Source organism: Triplophysa rosa, linkage group LG8 (assembly GCF_024868665.1).
Source record: "Triplophysa rosa linkage group LG8, Trosa_1v2, whole genome shotgun sequence".
In the NCBI taxonomy this organism is placed as follows: Eukaryota; Metazoa; Chordata; class Actinopteri; order Cypriniformes; family Nemacheilidae; genus Triplophysa; species Triplophysa rosa.
Genome location: NC_079897.1, coordinates 16932560 through 16948937, shown reverse-complemented (window position 1 = coordinate 16948937; position 16378 = coordinate 16932560). Strand labels below are relative to the sequence as shown.

At 38.0% G+C, this 16378-nt stretch overlaps 1 protein-coding gene across 1 annotated transcript; it reads right to left on the bottom strand.

Moving 5' to 3' along the window:
- Positions 1-1848: 1848 nt before the first annotated feature.
- On the bottom strand, positions 1849-15598 carry nradd (neurotrophin receptor associated death domain). The gene is made up of 6 exons (XM_057340983.1): positions 15154-15598; positions 7866-7998; positions 7391-7759; positions 3837-4065; positions 3490-3632; positions 1849-3187 (listed from the first exon to the last, which is right to left on the bottom strand). The coding sequence occupies exons 1-6, from the start codon at positions 15271-15273 to the stop codon at positions 2874-2876; spliced, it is 1308 nt and encodes a 435-aa protein (XP_057196966.1). The 5' UTR covers positions 15274-15598; the 3' UTR covers positions 1849-2873.
- Positions 15599-16378: the final 780 nt, after the last annotated feature.

Sequence of the window (16378 nt, the reverse complement as noted above, 5' to 3'; positions counted from 1 at the left end):
AATTGTCACATACATAACACTGGAATTGCCCGTGTGCTAAAATGCTATCTCGTATGCTAGTTTTGGCCTACAAAACGACATCATGACTACAGCTCTATATTTTTTGCAAGCACTATTCATTTCCCTATATGCACCCTGTATGTGACATCGTCCAGAGCAAACCTTACTTTGGAACTGCATACCCCATTAAATAACACACAATAAAACAAAACAAACAACAACAACGTATTAAGAAATTGTTGGATTTCACGCAGGCTTGAATTGTTTTTAACTTCCTGCTTTCAAAGAGAGCGTATACCCCTGCCACTGCAGCAGAGATCTGGTTCCAGTAAAGCACCGTATAAATGTTTTTCACTGCTTTCATTAGACGCTCTTTCAGGCTTCAGACTCTACCTATACATGGTGCCCTAATAGTCATCTCAGCCGCGCTCTGTTCTCCTCTCGCCTCACTCTGTGCTGAGCAGAGCTATCAGGGCCAGGACATTCCTTCGGGCCGCTCCAGACCGCAGTTAAACAGCTCCGTCTGGAGTACGTGACGGCACGCAGAGCCGCCCAAGTCCCTGCAAACCCTCTGCTTTCATTTAACAGAGCAGTCACAGAAATCATTAGCAGATTTCAGTGAGATAGAGAGAGGATACAGGGAAATGGACACACCTGATCTGCAGACGTTCTCAACAGTGATGGCTGGTCTTGTTTTTGTTTCCACCAGTGTGATTCTAAGGTTTCTTTAAGTGTAACACTCAGTCTTTGATGGCTTTGAGGTTTCCCTACGGATTCACTTGAAGTTTCAGCCTCACTTTTCAATAAATACTGAATGTGACTTCAGAGTGATTTTGTCTTTAAATTGCATGTTATTTCATATTTTTTGCTATATAAAAATAACTATTTTCGCATTTTAGAATTGTGTATGCCATGTGTAAACAAAGCACACTATTGTGATGATTTTTCGTTACGTCAGAAACTTCTTACTGCCAAGAAGCTGCTGGTTTTCACTGGCATTAATGTGACATTATTTGGCCTCAGATTTACACATCTTGTGGCTCTCTGTTGCCAAGTTGAGCAATTAGTCTCAAAAAAAGACATTCATTAACATGGTTCAACAGTCAGCTACACTATTATTTTCCAAGCATGTGCCTCCTTAAATGCACAGGAATGGCACAAACATACATCAAAATGTCATAAAACATCACCTAACTAAAGACTGAACAAATGGCTTCAACTTTTACGAACTTGGTTAAAGGAACAGTTCACCCAAAAATACAATTTCTGTCATCATTTACTCACCCTCAAGTTGTTCCACGTCTACATTTCTTTGTTCGGTTGAACACAGAGAAAGATATTTGGAAGAATGCTTGTAACCAAACAGTTCTTGGCCACCATTGACTACCATTGCCGGAAAAATTGCTTTATAAATTTATTTGTTCTGTTAAACACCAAAGAAGATATTTTGAAGAATTTAGGCAAGCAAACAGGTCTTGGGCGCCTTTTCGTACTATGGTAGTCAATGGTGGCCAAGAACTGTTTGGTTACAAGCATTCTTCCAAATATCTTTCTGTGTGTTCATCAGAACAAAGAAATTTATACAGAGTCAATGAAGACAGAATTTTTTATTTTTGTGTGAACCTAAAAATTGCCATTTATTTACTTGTTTCCTTCAGTTGAACAGTAAAGATTAAAATAAGTCATTTTGCATTTTATAACTCACCAAGGCTAACTTTTTTTGCTAAAAATCTTCACTGTTCTACAAAAGAAACCTACATAGTCAGTAAATTAACAGCAAATTACATTTTTTAGTGAACGGTCCCTTTAAATCCCTAGTTTACATCAGGGTCATGAAAACACAATTACTTTGCTCACACAATGTATTATTTATTTTTCAAAAATACAAAGACAATTATCAACAATTTATGAATAAAAAGAACAAAAATAAGTGATTGATGTTATGAACATAAAAAGCATCTCGCCACACAGAAACCACCCACAACTCCCAGCACTAAAATATGAAACTTACCTACAAATACATACAATGAGGCGTAAATCAGCAAAGCACAAACCTGAGCATTCAAAGTCAAGGCACCAGAGAGGTTTTTCCTCTCGTAACTCAGAAGAGCGTAAGCTGGGTGAGCTTCTATTGCTTTTAGGTTGCATTGTTGGTTAAAGTGCAAACCAGGCACTTATGTCTATATACAGTATTTGAACACTTAGGACAGATTTACAGAAATCGGAATGTCACCGCATTAGATAACAAAACCAAGTGGACATTAAACCGAGTGGAATCTGCAAACAAATTGTATGTTTTTTTCTCAGAACAACTTAACATTGTTTAAAACAAATGCCAGTTGATCTGGGAATTTCAGTATATTCAATTCTCTTGTATTGCTCATTTAGTGGTTTTCCTTTCAATCTGGAAATGATCAAACTTCGACCAGACACTTTATCGAAGCTGCACACTTCATCCAACTCAGAAGCCCTCAAATATAAATACACGACCACATTACACACACTACACTTTTTTTGCACTGCGACGCTGTTCCACAAAAAATGGAAAATTCATCCGCAAGGCTGTGAGCTCGTGAAAAGCGCAGAAGCCACAACAGCACTGATGATGAAACTTTTCTGCATGGATGAGTCTCTGGAGTTTGTTTGGACATTACAAAGAGGATTTTATAAAACATGAAGTGTTTGTGAATACTGGAGGAAACATCTCGGTCTCGATGGGGTGAAGCTGCTGAAAGGAAATTCTAAAGTGAGATGTTATGATGAATAAAAAACCTTGCTGTCCCGTTCTTCCAAGTCTTTTAACACTCTTCATGTGTAACTCTACAGTGTCTCTTTCACTTGCAGAGTGAAGAGTTTTTTATTCAGATTCAAGTTCAGACCACTGACATTCCTTGTGTGGTGGAGGTGAGTACGGCGATGATGTCCGGCCGCTCGATGCGGGTGAGAGCCGAGCATAGAAGGCCAAGTGTGGAGCCCTCCTGCTGTGCCCAGTCAGTCAACAGGGTGTGGATGGGGTCCTGGCCCCGTCCGAAGACGTCCACACGGTCCGGCTCGTAACCGAGCGTGGCGGCCAGCTGCCTCCAGCTCCGACTGCCCCCCTCCGCGAGAACTCGCTCGACCTCCTCCTTTCTGTGAGGGGGCAGATTCACGTAAAGCCGCGTGTCCTGTTTGCTGTCCCGTTTACTGCCTGTCAAGAATAAAATAAGAACTGTGTCAGATGGTTTTCTCTCAACTTTGATAACTAGGAAGTATCCAAATACAGTACTTTATTCATTTGCGTGAACAAAGTTTCATGCATTTGTTTGATCACCCCAACAAGCATTTTTTTGTGAAAATCTTCAAAGAATGCTATCTGGTTTAATGTTTTGTTATCTTATGTAATGGTGTTGATACATTCTAATGTCATGCTTTCATACATTCAAGTGTGGCTAAGGTGTCCAAATAGTTTTGGTGCCATTGTATGAGTGAGTTTAGGATCTCCTCTTATACCTTTACTGGGCTGGCTGTCCTGCAAGCTGTGTGAGTCCAGGAACACACCGCTGTCACTGTGTAATTTCTCTCCTTCCCCGGCATTGTTCAGCTCTCCAACCCGAGCTTTCACCAGAGCCTGCTTCTGTTGACACGACTTCCAGCTGGAAGCAAGCATACTGAGTTCACAATCCTATAACTGCAACAATTACATTTCACACATAATGTGGTGTTCCATATCTAAACTGTATTAAAATGTCCTAACATTCAAAAACTGACGCTATCGTCACTGTCAGGCGAAAATACGGATAACATCTCTCACGGCACTATTTAGCTTTTTTCTGCTTGAAATGTTTCTATGACCTCACCATTTATAGGCGACGTAGAGCAGGAGGCCAAGCACAACAGCAGCCAGTACAGATACATAGACCAGGATGTTGTTGCTGCCGCCTAGGTCCGGTGGTGTGAGTCGAGGGGCCCCGGAGTCTGGACTCGCGCTGCTCCTGTTGTCCATCTCCTCGCTCATAGTCGGCCATCGGGGGAATTCACGCGGACCATCAGAACTGGACGGCCGGGACAGAATGTTGAGGTCTTTTACTGCAATAGGAAAACCACCCACATTTATTGTTTTGAACTGCTTTAACATATAGTAGTTGGGTTTGTCTATAAGAAAGTACAGTAACAAATCAGATTTAATTTATTTGAGTTTTTAAGAAAGTAAGTTTATTTAATGACTGTTCATTAATAATTCCACAATGCTAATAGTTGTAATAATAATAATAATGTATAATAATAAGTATTATTATTATTGTTAACGAATAATAATGATCAATGAATAACAATTCTTAGAAATGAATAATAATTATTATTCAGTTTAAAATCAAGATTTATATATTAACATTTACATTCTTTTGCAGACACTTTTAAGTAACATACAGTGATTTTAATGTATACATGTATTAGTAGGGGTGTAACGATACACTCAGCTCACGATTCGGTACATGTCTCGATGCTGGGTTCACGATACGATACACATCTCGATATTTTGAACAAAATTCAAAAATGAAACTGAAATTCAAGTAACATTTATTTTCAAAATATTAACAATTTCAGTAACTTATTTTGTTGCACATACAAATGAATAAAGAATTTTAACATTTTAAGGCTTAACTGAAATTAGAATTACGATCAGTGTCAATTTTGACAGCAAATTTTGATTTAGTTAGTCATAGTCTTTTGACTAAAATGCAATTTAGTTTTAGTCATCCCAATTTATCATAGTTTTAGTCTATTTTTAGTCGACAAAATCTACATTATATTAGTCTACTAAAATCTATCTGGATTAACTCATTTAATTGGTGTAATTAAATGTTCCATACAAAGATTTAACTGTTTCGACATCATTTACTTTACCTTGGAATGAAATTAAACCAGGTCATTACCTTTACCTTTTCAGAAAAGTTGAGTAACTACTGGATATGCATTGTTGTAACACAGAGAATATCCCCATCTCTCTACAATGCGCATCGTAACATTTTTGCACCGCGAAATATCGTAATACGAAGTATCGTTACACCCTTATTTATTAGTATTTGTGTTCCCTGAAAATCAAAGCCACAACCTAATGCTTTACCAATTGAGCTACAGGAATTGCGCATCCCACATAATCTGAGCTATGCTATCCACATTCAGTTTATATCTCTATTACTGTTTGTCAGCAATTTTCTTATTTGTTTCTATATTTGTCACCCAAGGAATTTTAACTGCTCTTTTGTTTATTGACATTGAACTCATTAAACTCATTAGTACTGCCGGGATATTTGAAGAACACTCAAGGACATGCTAAAGCATTTAAACACCTCCGCTGCAAAAAACACACGTTCCCTCCCGCCTTAACCTGAAGCCCACATCTGACATGCATCTGCTGTGAGGCTGATTAACACATCATCAGTGGGCCCAGGGACGGCTGACAGGCTAAAGCGCCACACCGTAATGTTGAAAAGTGCAGAACGGTCAGGAGACTTCATGCCCCGCACCCAATGTCCTGTAATATATCCTGCACATCACCCCACACACAGTCACACAGATACACGTGTGCTGTCCACTCTCTCTCCACACACACCCCACAGTCTGCCCGCACAGATCAAACGCTCGCTGTGGCTGCCGTGACCTCTGCAGGTCAAGTGACCCGACTGCTGACTACACCCTGCGGGGAACGCAGGGTGTAGTCGGTTAACCTCCTGATTTAACACATCTCAGACTAGTGTTTAACACACTTGTAGCCAATGAGGACACTAGAATTATCAGAAAGAATTATTTTTCTTGAGAATTTTTATTCTTGATTATATTCTTGACATCAATGAGATTAAATGAAGAGCAAATAAAAAAACTTGCTTTTAAGACTCCATAGAATTTCAGAGGAGATCTCAACAATGTCTGCAAATGAGCTCAGATTTGCAATGAGAATAAGTTTATACCTAAAACACTACTGTGAACTGCATCAAATCTCTTGAGCTATAAAAAAAGTAAAAAAACTTCTGAGCAATAAAAATATGAGATCCTATTTTTTTCTAATTGAAAAAATACAGCTCTGTGATACTTCAGAACACTGTGAAACTAAACCTATGGAAGTATTTATCCTCAGATACTGGATTATGGAGGTCTGGTCACTATGTTGGACTGTTGCTATGTGAATTCAAGAACAAGAAGAACATCTAAAGCCAAAGTAAGTGCTGTATTTTGTCACATGCAGTAAAACTTGAGAACTGTGTTTGTTTAAGCACTTTGGCTCTTTCTGGTTGAACACAGGTGTCTGCCACATGTTAACAGTCTAACCATACGCATACACACACACAAACACACATATACAGATATGTTACCATATATAGCGTTGGACAGCAAAAACTCATATAGCCTGCCCTTGTGCAAAGAAAATATGTTTACCTACATTTTAACTATCAATTAAGGCTGTCAAACTATTAATCGCAATTAATCGCAGAATAAAAGTTTGTTTACATAATATATGTCTGTGTATATTAATATTGTATTTATGTATATTAACACATACTGTACATGCATATATTTAAGAAAAATATAAAAAATAATAAATGTTCAAATATAATTTCAATTATTGGTAAATATAAATAAATACATGTAAATATTTCCTAAGTATATACAGTACATGTATGTGTTTTTGTGTTTATAAATATAAAAATAATATGCACAGTATACAGACATACTGTATAAACACAAACTTTTATTCTGGATGGGACTCATCGCTGAACAGCCCTACTGTCAATATAATAAATCATTTTATATGTATTTGAAAATATATAGAATAATACACTGTTAATATAGTACAATATAACAGTATATTCAATAATACATGAACAAATGCCACTTTTCAAATATTTAAAAATATAAGCACTTGGTTACAATATACGGAATTGTATTATTAATATGTATTGCATTATATGAAGAGTTTAGTTCCAATGAGTTAACTCCGTTTTTAATTCTTTTCAAAAATCACGTTTTTTATTGTGCATTCCAATTAATATCAATCAAACTGCAGTTGGTTTGTTTTGATTCAAGCCATAATAACAAAAAAATACAGCTAACTAACACAATAGCACACAGTAAAAACATGATAACATAATAAAAAACATGATTTTTAAAAAAAATCAGAGTTATCTCTTTTTGGAACCAAACTCTTCATATTTTCCAGTATATTCCCATATATTTTTGTTTCATGAGGGTAAACATGTGGTTGTATAAAGTTCCTGTTACATTAACAGCCCAAAAAGTGTAAAGTGTAATGCACTGTAAGTTAGTTTGGATGAAAGTATCTGTCAAATGTCCCATTAACTTTCAAACACTCCAAAAAATGACCATAAACACAATATATTATGAAGATTCCACTCACCCATACAGACAGTGTCAGAGTCAGGCTGGCAGGATCTGATCTCCACCTCGTCCTGACCACAACGTGAACAGGGTATGCAGGGTTTCCTGTCACTTCTCTCCTTTGAGTAAGTCCCTGGTTTGCACTGCTCGCATACTGCATTTCCCAGTGGGCCGCAGGGCCGAACCACTCCGCTTCCTTTACCGCACATAGTACAGGCGTCGCACAACCCGCTCGTGCTGTTACCGTCCCGCCACAGGAAGAAATGCTCACCGCAGTCACACTGGGTATCCTGTGTGGCCGTGCAGCGTGCCAATTCAGAAATGCCCATGGGGCAGCGGGCGCACAGCCGGCAAGCAGCCAGACCCTCAGAGTCGGAGAACGAAACACCTGTGAGATATTTAAAGTGATGTTTGTCAATAATAAATAGCATTAAATAAAGACAATCGCAAAAGGCCTTTATATTTGCAGAAAACACAAATATGGAAATGCTCACCATCTTGACACGGCTTGCACTTTGTGTCTTCATGGCCACAGCTGCTTGCCATGCCAGTGCCCGCAGGACACATGCTACAACATTCTCCCGTGTTTCTGAACTGCTCACTGGCACAAGCCTCGCCGAAAGCCACCTGAATAAACACAAGACATCAATGTACGATTCACAGTAACATACCAAAGACAACAACATACAGGCAATCTGCAGTTAACAGCTGCTGAAAAAGAAACTCAGACCAGCTATGTTATGGAAGCTGGTTGCCCAAGAGATTTTTGGATTGTTATAAAGAAGGAACATTAGCATAACATTAACATACTGGGGATCAGAATGCAAACTCAGAGCTTCACATTTTTTTGTGACTTGTTGCACCTAAATTGTTCAATTGACTCAGTTAAGTCAAAAGTATAGTCCGGCCGTCCGCGGAAAAAGTCAAGTATACCCGGCCCTTTAAGGTTTTATAAATGAGGCAACTGAAAACATTAGATGAAACAAGAAATTTGGAGGTCAGAATTTGTTAAAGTGAAGATACACAGTAAAAAATCCAGTAGAAAAACAGAAATTTTATGGCGGCTAGAATACAATAAAATAATCACATGTTTTTTGTTTTAATGTAAATTAAATTTGCAGTCTTTTTCTGAAATTTGCCGTTTTTACCGTATTTCAAAAATATGTGAAAAGTCTTTTCATATTCTGTAATTACCTGTTTTTACATTATACATGATGCATGCTGCTTTTTATGGAGCCCCGGAAGGGACATAGTGATGGAAAATATGAGACTGGACAGAAAAACATACAGTATTTCAAAACTTTTGTATTCTCTCGCAAACATATTTGTGAATATTTCGTTCTCATAAATTTTCCACCACCATATCCCTTCACGGGATCAGTAGCTTTTTCCCTCCTGACTCAAATATTTTACATTTGTGATATATTTAATTGATTTATCTTGAACCAGAGAGGTGTGTAAAGGAATTTGTGGGATAAAAACAAGCCCCTTATGCAACACAAACACTGATTATAAAGATTACAGTTAAACATTTATACAGCACTAAACAACAAATACCCGAAAGATTACACATTCTGGATTCACGTAAACAACTTTTTAAAAATCTTGACCTTTAAATTTGAAAGAGAACTTGCCATTATGCCATATCATGTAATTTACACATTGTTGCAGGGACATTATGTTCTTTTTCTTTATAACACACACGCACACACACTTTGCTTTAAACTGATCTCAGGCATTTTAATTGTACTGTTTCCTGTGAGAGCAAGAGGCGAGTTTAACTTGTGACTTTCACACCAGAGTTTGAATTGTAATGTATACAGGCATTGTCAAATACACAAAACTATCAAAGGAGGCAGAAAGTCAAGAGAGGATCTTTAAAAAGCCTTTTTTCATTCATGAAACTGACGCATAATGTGTATCTGCAGTCATTTCAGTGTGCTGGGGAGGCCTCTGTGGTTCAAGACCTTAGGGGAGGGTGTGATGGGGTTGGGATGGTGTGTGTGTGTCTGTTTGGTAAGAGAGAAGCCTTTGATGCCCCCCCCCCAGCTCTGCAGGTGTGATAACGGAGATCAGTTCCGCGGCATTTTAAACATGCATTGGTTGAGAAAATTGCCCCTCACACACCCCCTCTACTTCACAACTGCCCCCTGGGGCTCTGACAAGAGCCAACAGATGCCTGTACATGTAAACCTCCTGAAAAGAGCGAATGCAAACCCACACAACCGCTCTGATGTGTCTCTGATCTCTCTTAGGACAAGAGTGCATGTGTAAACTTGTCGAACAAGCACACACACTTTTAAGCACATAAAAACACAAATACACATTTGTACACACCTGCCCACAGGGCAAAAGCCCTCGCTCTTTTAAACACACCAAATACACTTTACATAAGGCAATGGTGTTAAATTAAAGTTTAATCTGCAATTAAAATCCAGTTGGTTGATTACTCATTTTAATATTTTATACTCTGACAATCATACGGAAAATCATTTTGTTTTGCATTCAATTGAATGGAAAAATGTAATGTAAAAAATGTAAGTAGGCCTTTTCCCTTTGCTTTAATGACATTGATCTGAGACAGCATGATCTGATAATGTTTTGAAGAGAAACTCATGCGCTCCAATTAAATCAAGACACAACCCATTTCTCAAACTTGCCTGCATTTACAATAATAAATATTTCTTGTTTATTTTATATGCTACGTTTTCTTTGCTTTTTTATTGTAAATAGCGTTAAGTGTTTATAAAAACATTGTTCAATATTGTTATATATTTCAATTTACATTTACAAAATACACTGAAATATAAATGGTCTAATATATTGCAGAAAATCGCAAATATAAGTGTTTCAATATATTGCAGAAAATTGCATGTTCACATATTATAAAAAAAGTAATTATTAGATCCCAGAAACTAGAGGACAAACACTAGAGTTTATGTAAATAAATAGGCTATTTATATTTTTATAGTACATACACAATTGTAATACTGTAAAATAACTCTCCCACTTACCCCTTTATACTTACATTTTTATATTTTATCTTTCAAATCCATGCATTTAATTTTTTTTATTTCTTGTCTTTATGTTTATACTGTATGTTATGTTAAGTACTTCTAACCACAACAAATTCCTTGTGTGTGTGTACACACTTGGTGAATAAAACTTATTCTGATGCCTTCCTAAACTGGGAAAACTTTTAACACAAGAAGATTTAAAAAGGAACTTCTAGGCTCACTAGAGAGAGAGAGAGAGAGAGAGAGAGAGAGAGCTGAGCAGCACCATTGGAATTTTCTTTGTCAGTTTCCTAATATGGTGTTTAATACTTCCCGAATGCACAGCGGGCTGTGGGAGGACCTTCACATCCTTTTTGACAATATTTTACCATCTAATTTGCTCCTAAATCTTGACTAAATGACATGAACAAAGTTCAGGGAAATGATACATCACCTATAAACATGAATGTAGTAGAGCAGAAGAGTAGATTTCTGTGAGAAGAGTTTGATCACTACACACACTTTCAGTCTCTGTGATGAATCCACGTAATACAGAGGGATTAACAACACATGAAAGAAAGCACTTCACACAAAACACCTTTGATCCATCACCCCAACCCCATCACCTCCCCCCAACCACACTCACACACATACAATGAGAGGTAAAATCAGTCTGACTCCAAATACATTTCCAGTCACCCCAAAATTAAAATCAAATGCTGTTGCTTTTCAACTCAGGCAATGTCAAACTTTGTTATGTTTGATTTTAGTATCAATTAAGTTAATCCTCAATAAAATCTCTGACTTTTCATAATGGACTTTGTTATCTTATACATATTGTTAGACATTTTTGAGATCGCATGTGAAACTCATGTGGAATTACTTGGCTCTTTTTCTCAGAAAAAGCACGTTGCCGTCTAGAAGTAACAAGTAAGACATTAAAGAGATCTCATTTGTGACTTTTCCTATGGATATCAGTATATTTTTACATGCACATGCAAACACACATTTGCTGAACGATGGGATCTGCTGTAAGATATGATACATGCGCACATGTGTGCAGTGCATGAGTGAGTTTTGTAAGAGTAGTCTGAATGATGAGAACATGAAAGGGGACACAAGCCCCAGGAGGCAACAGCGATTGACCCCTCACCCCCACCAGCCAAACATACAACCACAGACATCCACATATACCGCTGATAGGACAGACCGAGACTATCTTATCTCACTGCGGCCAACAGTAGCAAAAAACGTACAATCCTGAGGGTCGTGCATGAATGTTTCACACAAAACGAGCATATTTTCAGTCATAATGCAACGCAAAACATGACCCCAGGCCTCCAAAACTTCAAGAAGATTTGCACGAGTGGCAGTTAGCTGATGGAGACAGTGAGCTGGCCGTGTGGGGAGTAGAAGGGGATAGATAAAAAGAGGTTGGGAGTTCAAGAGGAAACCGCAGTTTCGCTCCCATAGAAAGAAGTAAAGTGATGTGGCTAAATGGAAAGTCAAATTACTGAGCTGCAAATTCACCCCCGTTCTCTCCACAGACCGAGAGAAAATGATCATAATTACAATGGTCCGGTTATCATGGGCCCCAGCAGTAGGCCTACTTAAACTGTGGCTGCCTATCAACCGACATACTTGAGGGGGACGGGGGTCTACTCCGAACCCCCACATACTGTTTGAACACACCAGGGGCCTCATGTACAAAGACTTGCGTTGATTCGATACTAAAACATTGCGTACGGACAAAGCTGTAAATGTGTAAAAAAAAACTCACGCCAGACATGAAGTTGTCGTGGAGGAATGCACATTCTCACGTTAATTTCACTGTTAGTACATCCGATCGTGAGCGTGAAAGCTGGCGTACGCAACGTTTTTGTGCGTACGAAGCGTGAGAATGTGCGTTCCTCCACGCCAGCTTCATGCCTGGCGTGAGTTTTTTTTTGTGCGTACGCACATTTACAGCTTTGTCCGTACGCAATGTTTTAGTATGGAATCAACGCAAGTCTTCGTACATGAGGCCCCTGGAGCAGTATTAAATACCACTGACCTAAAAATACTGCATCAGGCTAAATGTTGCCCACTTGGGTTTTACATTATTTTTGTAACAGCAGAGTTTAAACAAGCAAATAGGTTGTTTTAGTTGTCTTGTCAACAAGTGTTTTTATTTAGAGAGACAACGCTGCTTTTATTCTAGCGTTATTTGGCTCTGCCTTTCATTGAGCGCAGAGTCGGCGCCACGAGGGGGCACTAGGGGGCATGGCCCGGCCACTTCAGTCACTGTGCCCCCTCACCTTTTAAAATGATAAAAGACGAAATCATTAAAAAACATTTGGAGAATGAATTTGGTTTATATTTATTAATGAAACAACAAGAGCAGAGGGTAATACATAATTTATTTATTCGTTAACAGATTTTAAAGACATTGTCTTGTGCTGTACTTATGTGTTGTTAAAAACACAAGCTAAAGGGCTGCTTGCGTCCAGCTGCAACGTTTCTGTATGCATTGCTTAACAAGAAACGGGCATTACGTTATGCAGACGGTGACAATTGAGATACAGGCTGTCTAACAGAAAGCAAGAGCTCGCTCTTTAGTGTTGTTATATTGATGCGATCGTTTTGTTAGACATAAAGCTCTACTGGGGAACAGTCCCCTGTATAGCCTACTTTTCCTCTCACTTTTTCTTTAAAGCCTGCTTTTGACATTTTTCTATGTATTTTTTTCTATATATGCGTCTAAATTAGTAATCTTCATTTATTAACTTCCGCTGAATTTATGTAGGCTATGATCGGTGTATTTCCAGTTCTTTTTGTCAAAACGTCATACAACATTTGCTCTCCTCCAAGTTGATATTAAAAAATAGCCTTTCAGTTTCAGTGTCTTTCATGTCTTTTAGTTCAGTTCAATTTATTAGCTTTGAAAAAGCTATGCGAAATATAAAATGCTGTCCTCGAAATGGACATTTAGAATTGTTAAACTTCAAAACGGCAGCGTGCACTGGATGAAATGCTTTGTATCTACAACTCGCAGGTATTGCGCACCCATAGGCAGGATTTAACTAGATTTTTTATTGTTTTATAGTTTAAAATGTCTGGCTCTCAATGAAAAAGGCAGTACGCGGCTGATGTGTGCGGACATGGATTTCTTCGCGCACTCGTTATGTGCGAATGTGCCGCTTTTACAAGTGTGATTTGGTTAGCCTACCACGTTGCATATAGATCAGGTTTTCCGTGATTATCTCTGATAAAAAAGTAAATTGGTAAAACTTAAACTTGAGAAGAAAACTGGGGCATGGCGGAGTGCCGCTTCTTAACACCAGAAGAGCCGCACGCTGAAACAGAACAGAGCCAGACCTCAGCCTATGTGCCGTGTCTCAACCTCGAATTGTCCTGGGCAAAATGTAGGCTATAATCTAAACCACATCGACAAAATAAACAGGTAGGATGATTTTACAATGCAAAATACCCTGTCGGATAGTCCTACCAGTTTAAAATGAACACATTAAATACATTTACATCGTAAATACCCTGTCAGATTATCCTACCATCATAAAAGAAACATGATTAATTTACAGCGAAATACCCTATAATTGTACTACAGTACTAAATAAATATGTAGGCCTAGAATGATTTAACAACGAAAATACACAATCAGATTCCCGTAGCAGTATAAAATAAACAAGTAGGATGATTTTATAGTGCAAGAAAATGACGTAACATTGATGTGCGCATGCCTGGTAGGATAATCTGACGGGTAGAATTAAATTTCGGGACACCAGCCCATTTTAAACCCCTAAACCCTCCCCCCCCCACTAAACATAGCAGCCCGCTCACTTTGTGCACCCTGGCGCCGACTCTGCTTGAGCGTAAATTGTGTGGTAACATGACGAAATCTTTTTGGCGCGAGTATGATATTGGGACTAGATGGTAAATATTTATACATTTAGATATGCAATTAAGTATTAAGATATTAAGTAGCAATATTGAATAAGTGAAATTAAACGCAATAAAGTGAAGATATGCTGGGTCGACTTGAGAGAAACAGGGTGTTACTTTCCTGTCTTTCATTTTCTGGTAATAGCTATACGCCGTGTTTATTAAAAGCAAATGACAAAAACTAAGCTTACGAATTACAATATTGAACAAATAGCTTTAAAGTTATTGACTTAAAAAAAATGTTGTGCAACTTAATTTAAGCTGTACACTTTATTTATACATTTTTCTTTTAAATAAACAATATCACTACAAATAACAAATATTTTTACTACTCTAGTTATTAAAAAGCAACTAAACGAATATCTTAAATATGTTTGCAAACTGCATTGACAGAAACACAAACAGTCACAACTAACCGTTAACGGTTACCTGACATAACATTACTAAAACACGGAATATGCTTAACGTAAAACTTTGCATGTTGTACTCAGGGCTCAAAAGATTGCCCATTCAAAGATTGCCTTATTTATAAGTTGTGTAGTAAATTTCTTCTTTTAACATCCCTTCTTGATGCATTAAGCCACGTTAGGCTGTTTTCCAATCGACTTACATGGGGGAGAAAACGCTTAACGTGAGATTTTTACTTTATCTGTAAAATAAGGACTCGCTCTTTTGACAGCAGCTAGTGTTTATTACAATGACGGTTTGACAGACTTTTGGTTTTCACTGATCGCTTTTTACGTACGTTAAGATACATTAAGCGTTTTTTTCACGTTGTTTTAGAACGTCCCACGGTTACGTCATGAATCGCAACTTAAATTAAAACAAATACAAAGCATAAACTCACCTTCACGGCCAGGATACACAAACAGAGTTGAAGTGCTGCCATCCTCCCCTTCATCGTTTCAGTATTTTTCCTTAGTGATGGGGTATAACACGAGTCTTTTGTGCTCAAAATCCAGCGCATCCGCACAAATGTTCAAAACCATAAAGCGTAAATGAGAGTATGCTTTACTACAGCATCTGTTGGGCGTATTTCACAGACTCTTCCATTCATCCGAACGGGTTGTTTTCACTTCAGGATTTTTAATCGAGTCTTCCACTGGAAAAACTTCGTGAGTTGAATGGCGATGTAACTGTAAAGGCGGATAATCCCTGTATGTCCCGTTTATAACTTTAATACTTCGTCTTTCTGTTGTCTCGACGGTCAAATCAACTTGTCAGTGTTGCTCCATCACTCAACTGAGCCTGTGCTCACGCCCAGCTGTTGACTAAATAACTTGTGATGAAGGGGACGGTCATAAACCCCCAGAAACACACACACGCAGAGAGAGAGAGAGAGAGAGAGAGAAGGCGGTTTATAGAGATCGGTCTGTGATTGGACAGACAGCCGCATGCAGGGTGAATTAAAACTTGTGATCTGTGAAAGTTTCTGGACGGTGAAAATGGTTGTACGCATATACACAAACTATTTTTTTCTAATTTTTAAGAATTTGGTTTCAGCATTGCATTTTTAATTATAATTATTTTTTTCGTAGCAATTACTGCTCCTACAATGATTACAATTATTGTTATAATTTCTATGTTGTTAGCCACCCATGTCATTAAATAAATTCAATGTAGAACAAAGATTACACACTTATTACACTGTTTATATGATGGTTTTACAGGATTTTCACAGTACCGGAGTCTGTTACCATGGTAAAAGACTGGACTATAAACACAGATTAAACAGACAGCTCAGTCAGCTCAGTCAGAGATAAAAAGGGACACAACAGTGGCTAACCTTTCTCAGATCTGAGGGATTTCTGAGTCGAGTCGTAAAACTCAGCAGGAGCTCTCAGACTTCAGAGAGAAACAAATGGAGACTTCCCTCCATACAATGATAACAGGCCTTCAAAGCAATACTCACAAGATATGAAGGGAAAAGTTACTCAATTAATTCCTCAGCAATTCGTTCCACTTTTTCTCCCTGTCACTGCGTGTTAATAAGGTGCTTAAGTCAGCGTGTAGGGAAAAGTGTGATTTTATCATTTATTTATTCAAGTTTATCAGTCCACTTTAGTTGTTTA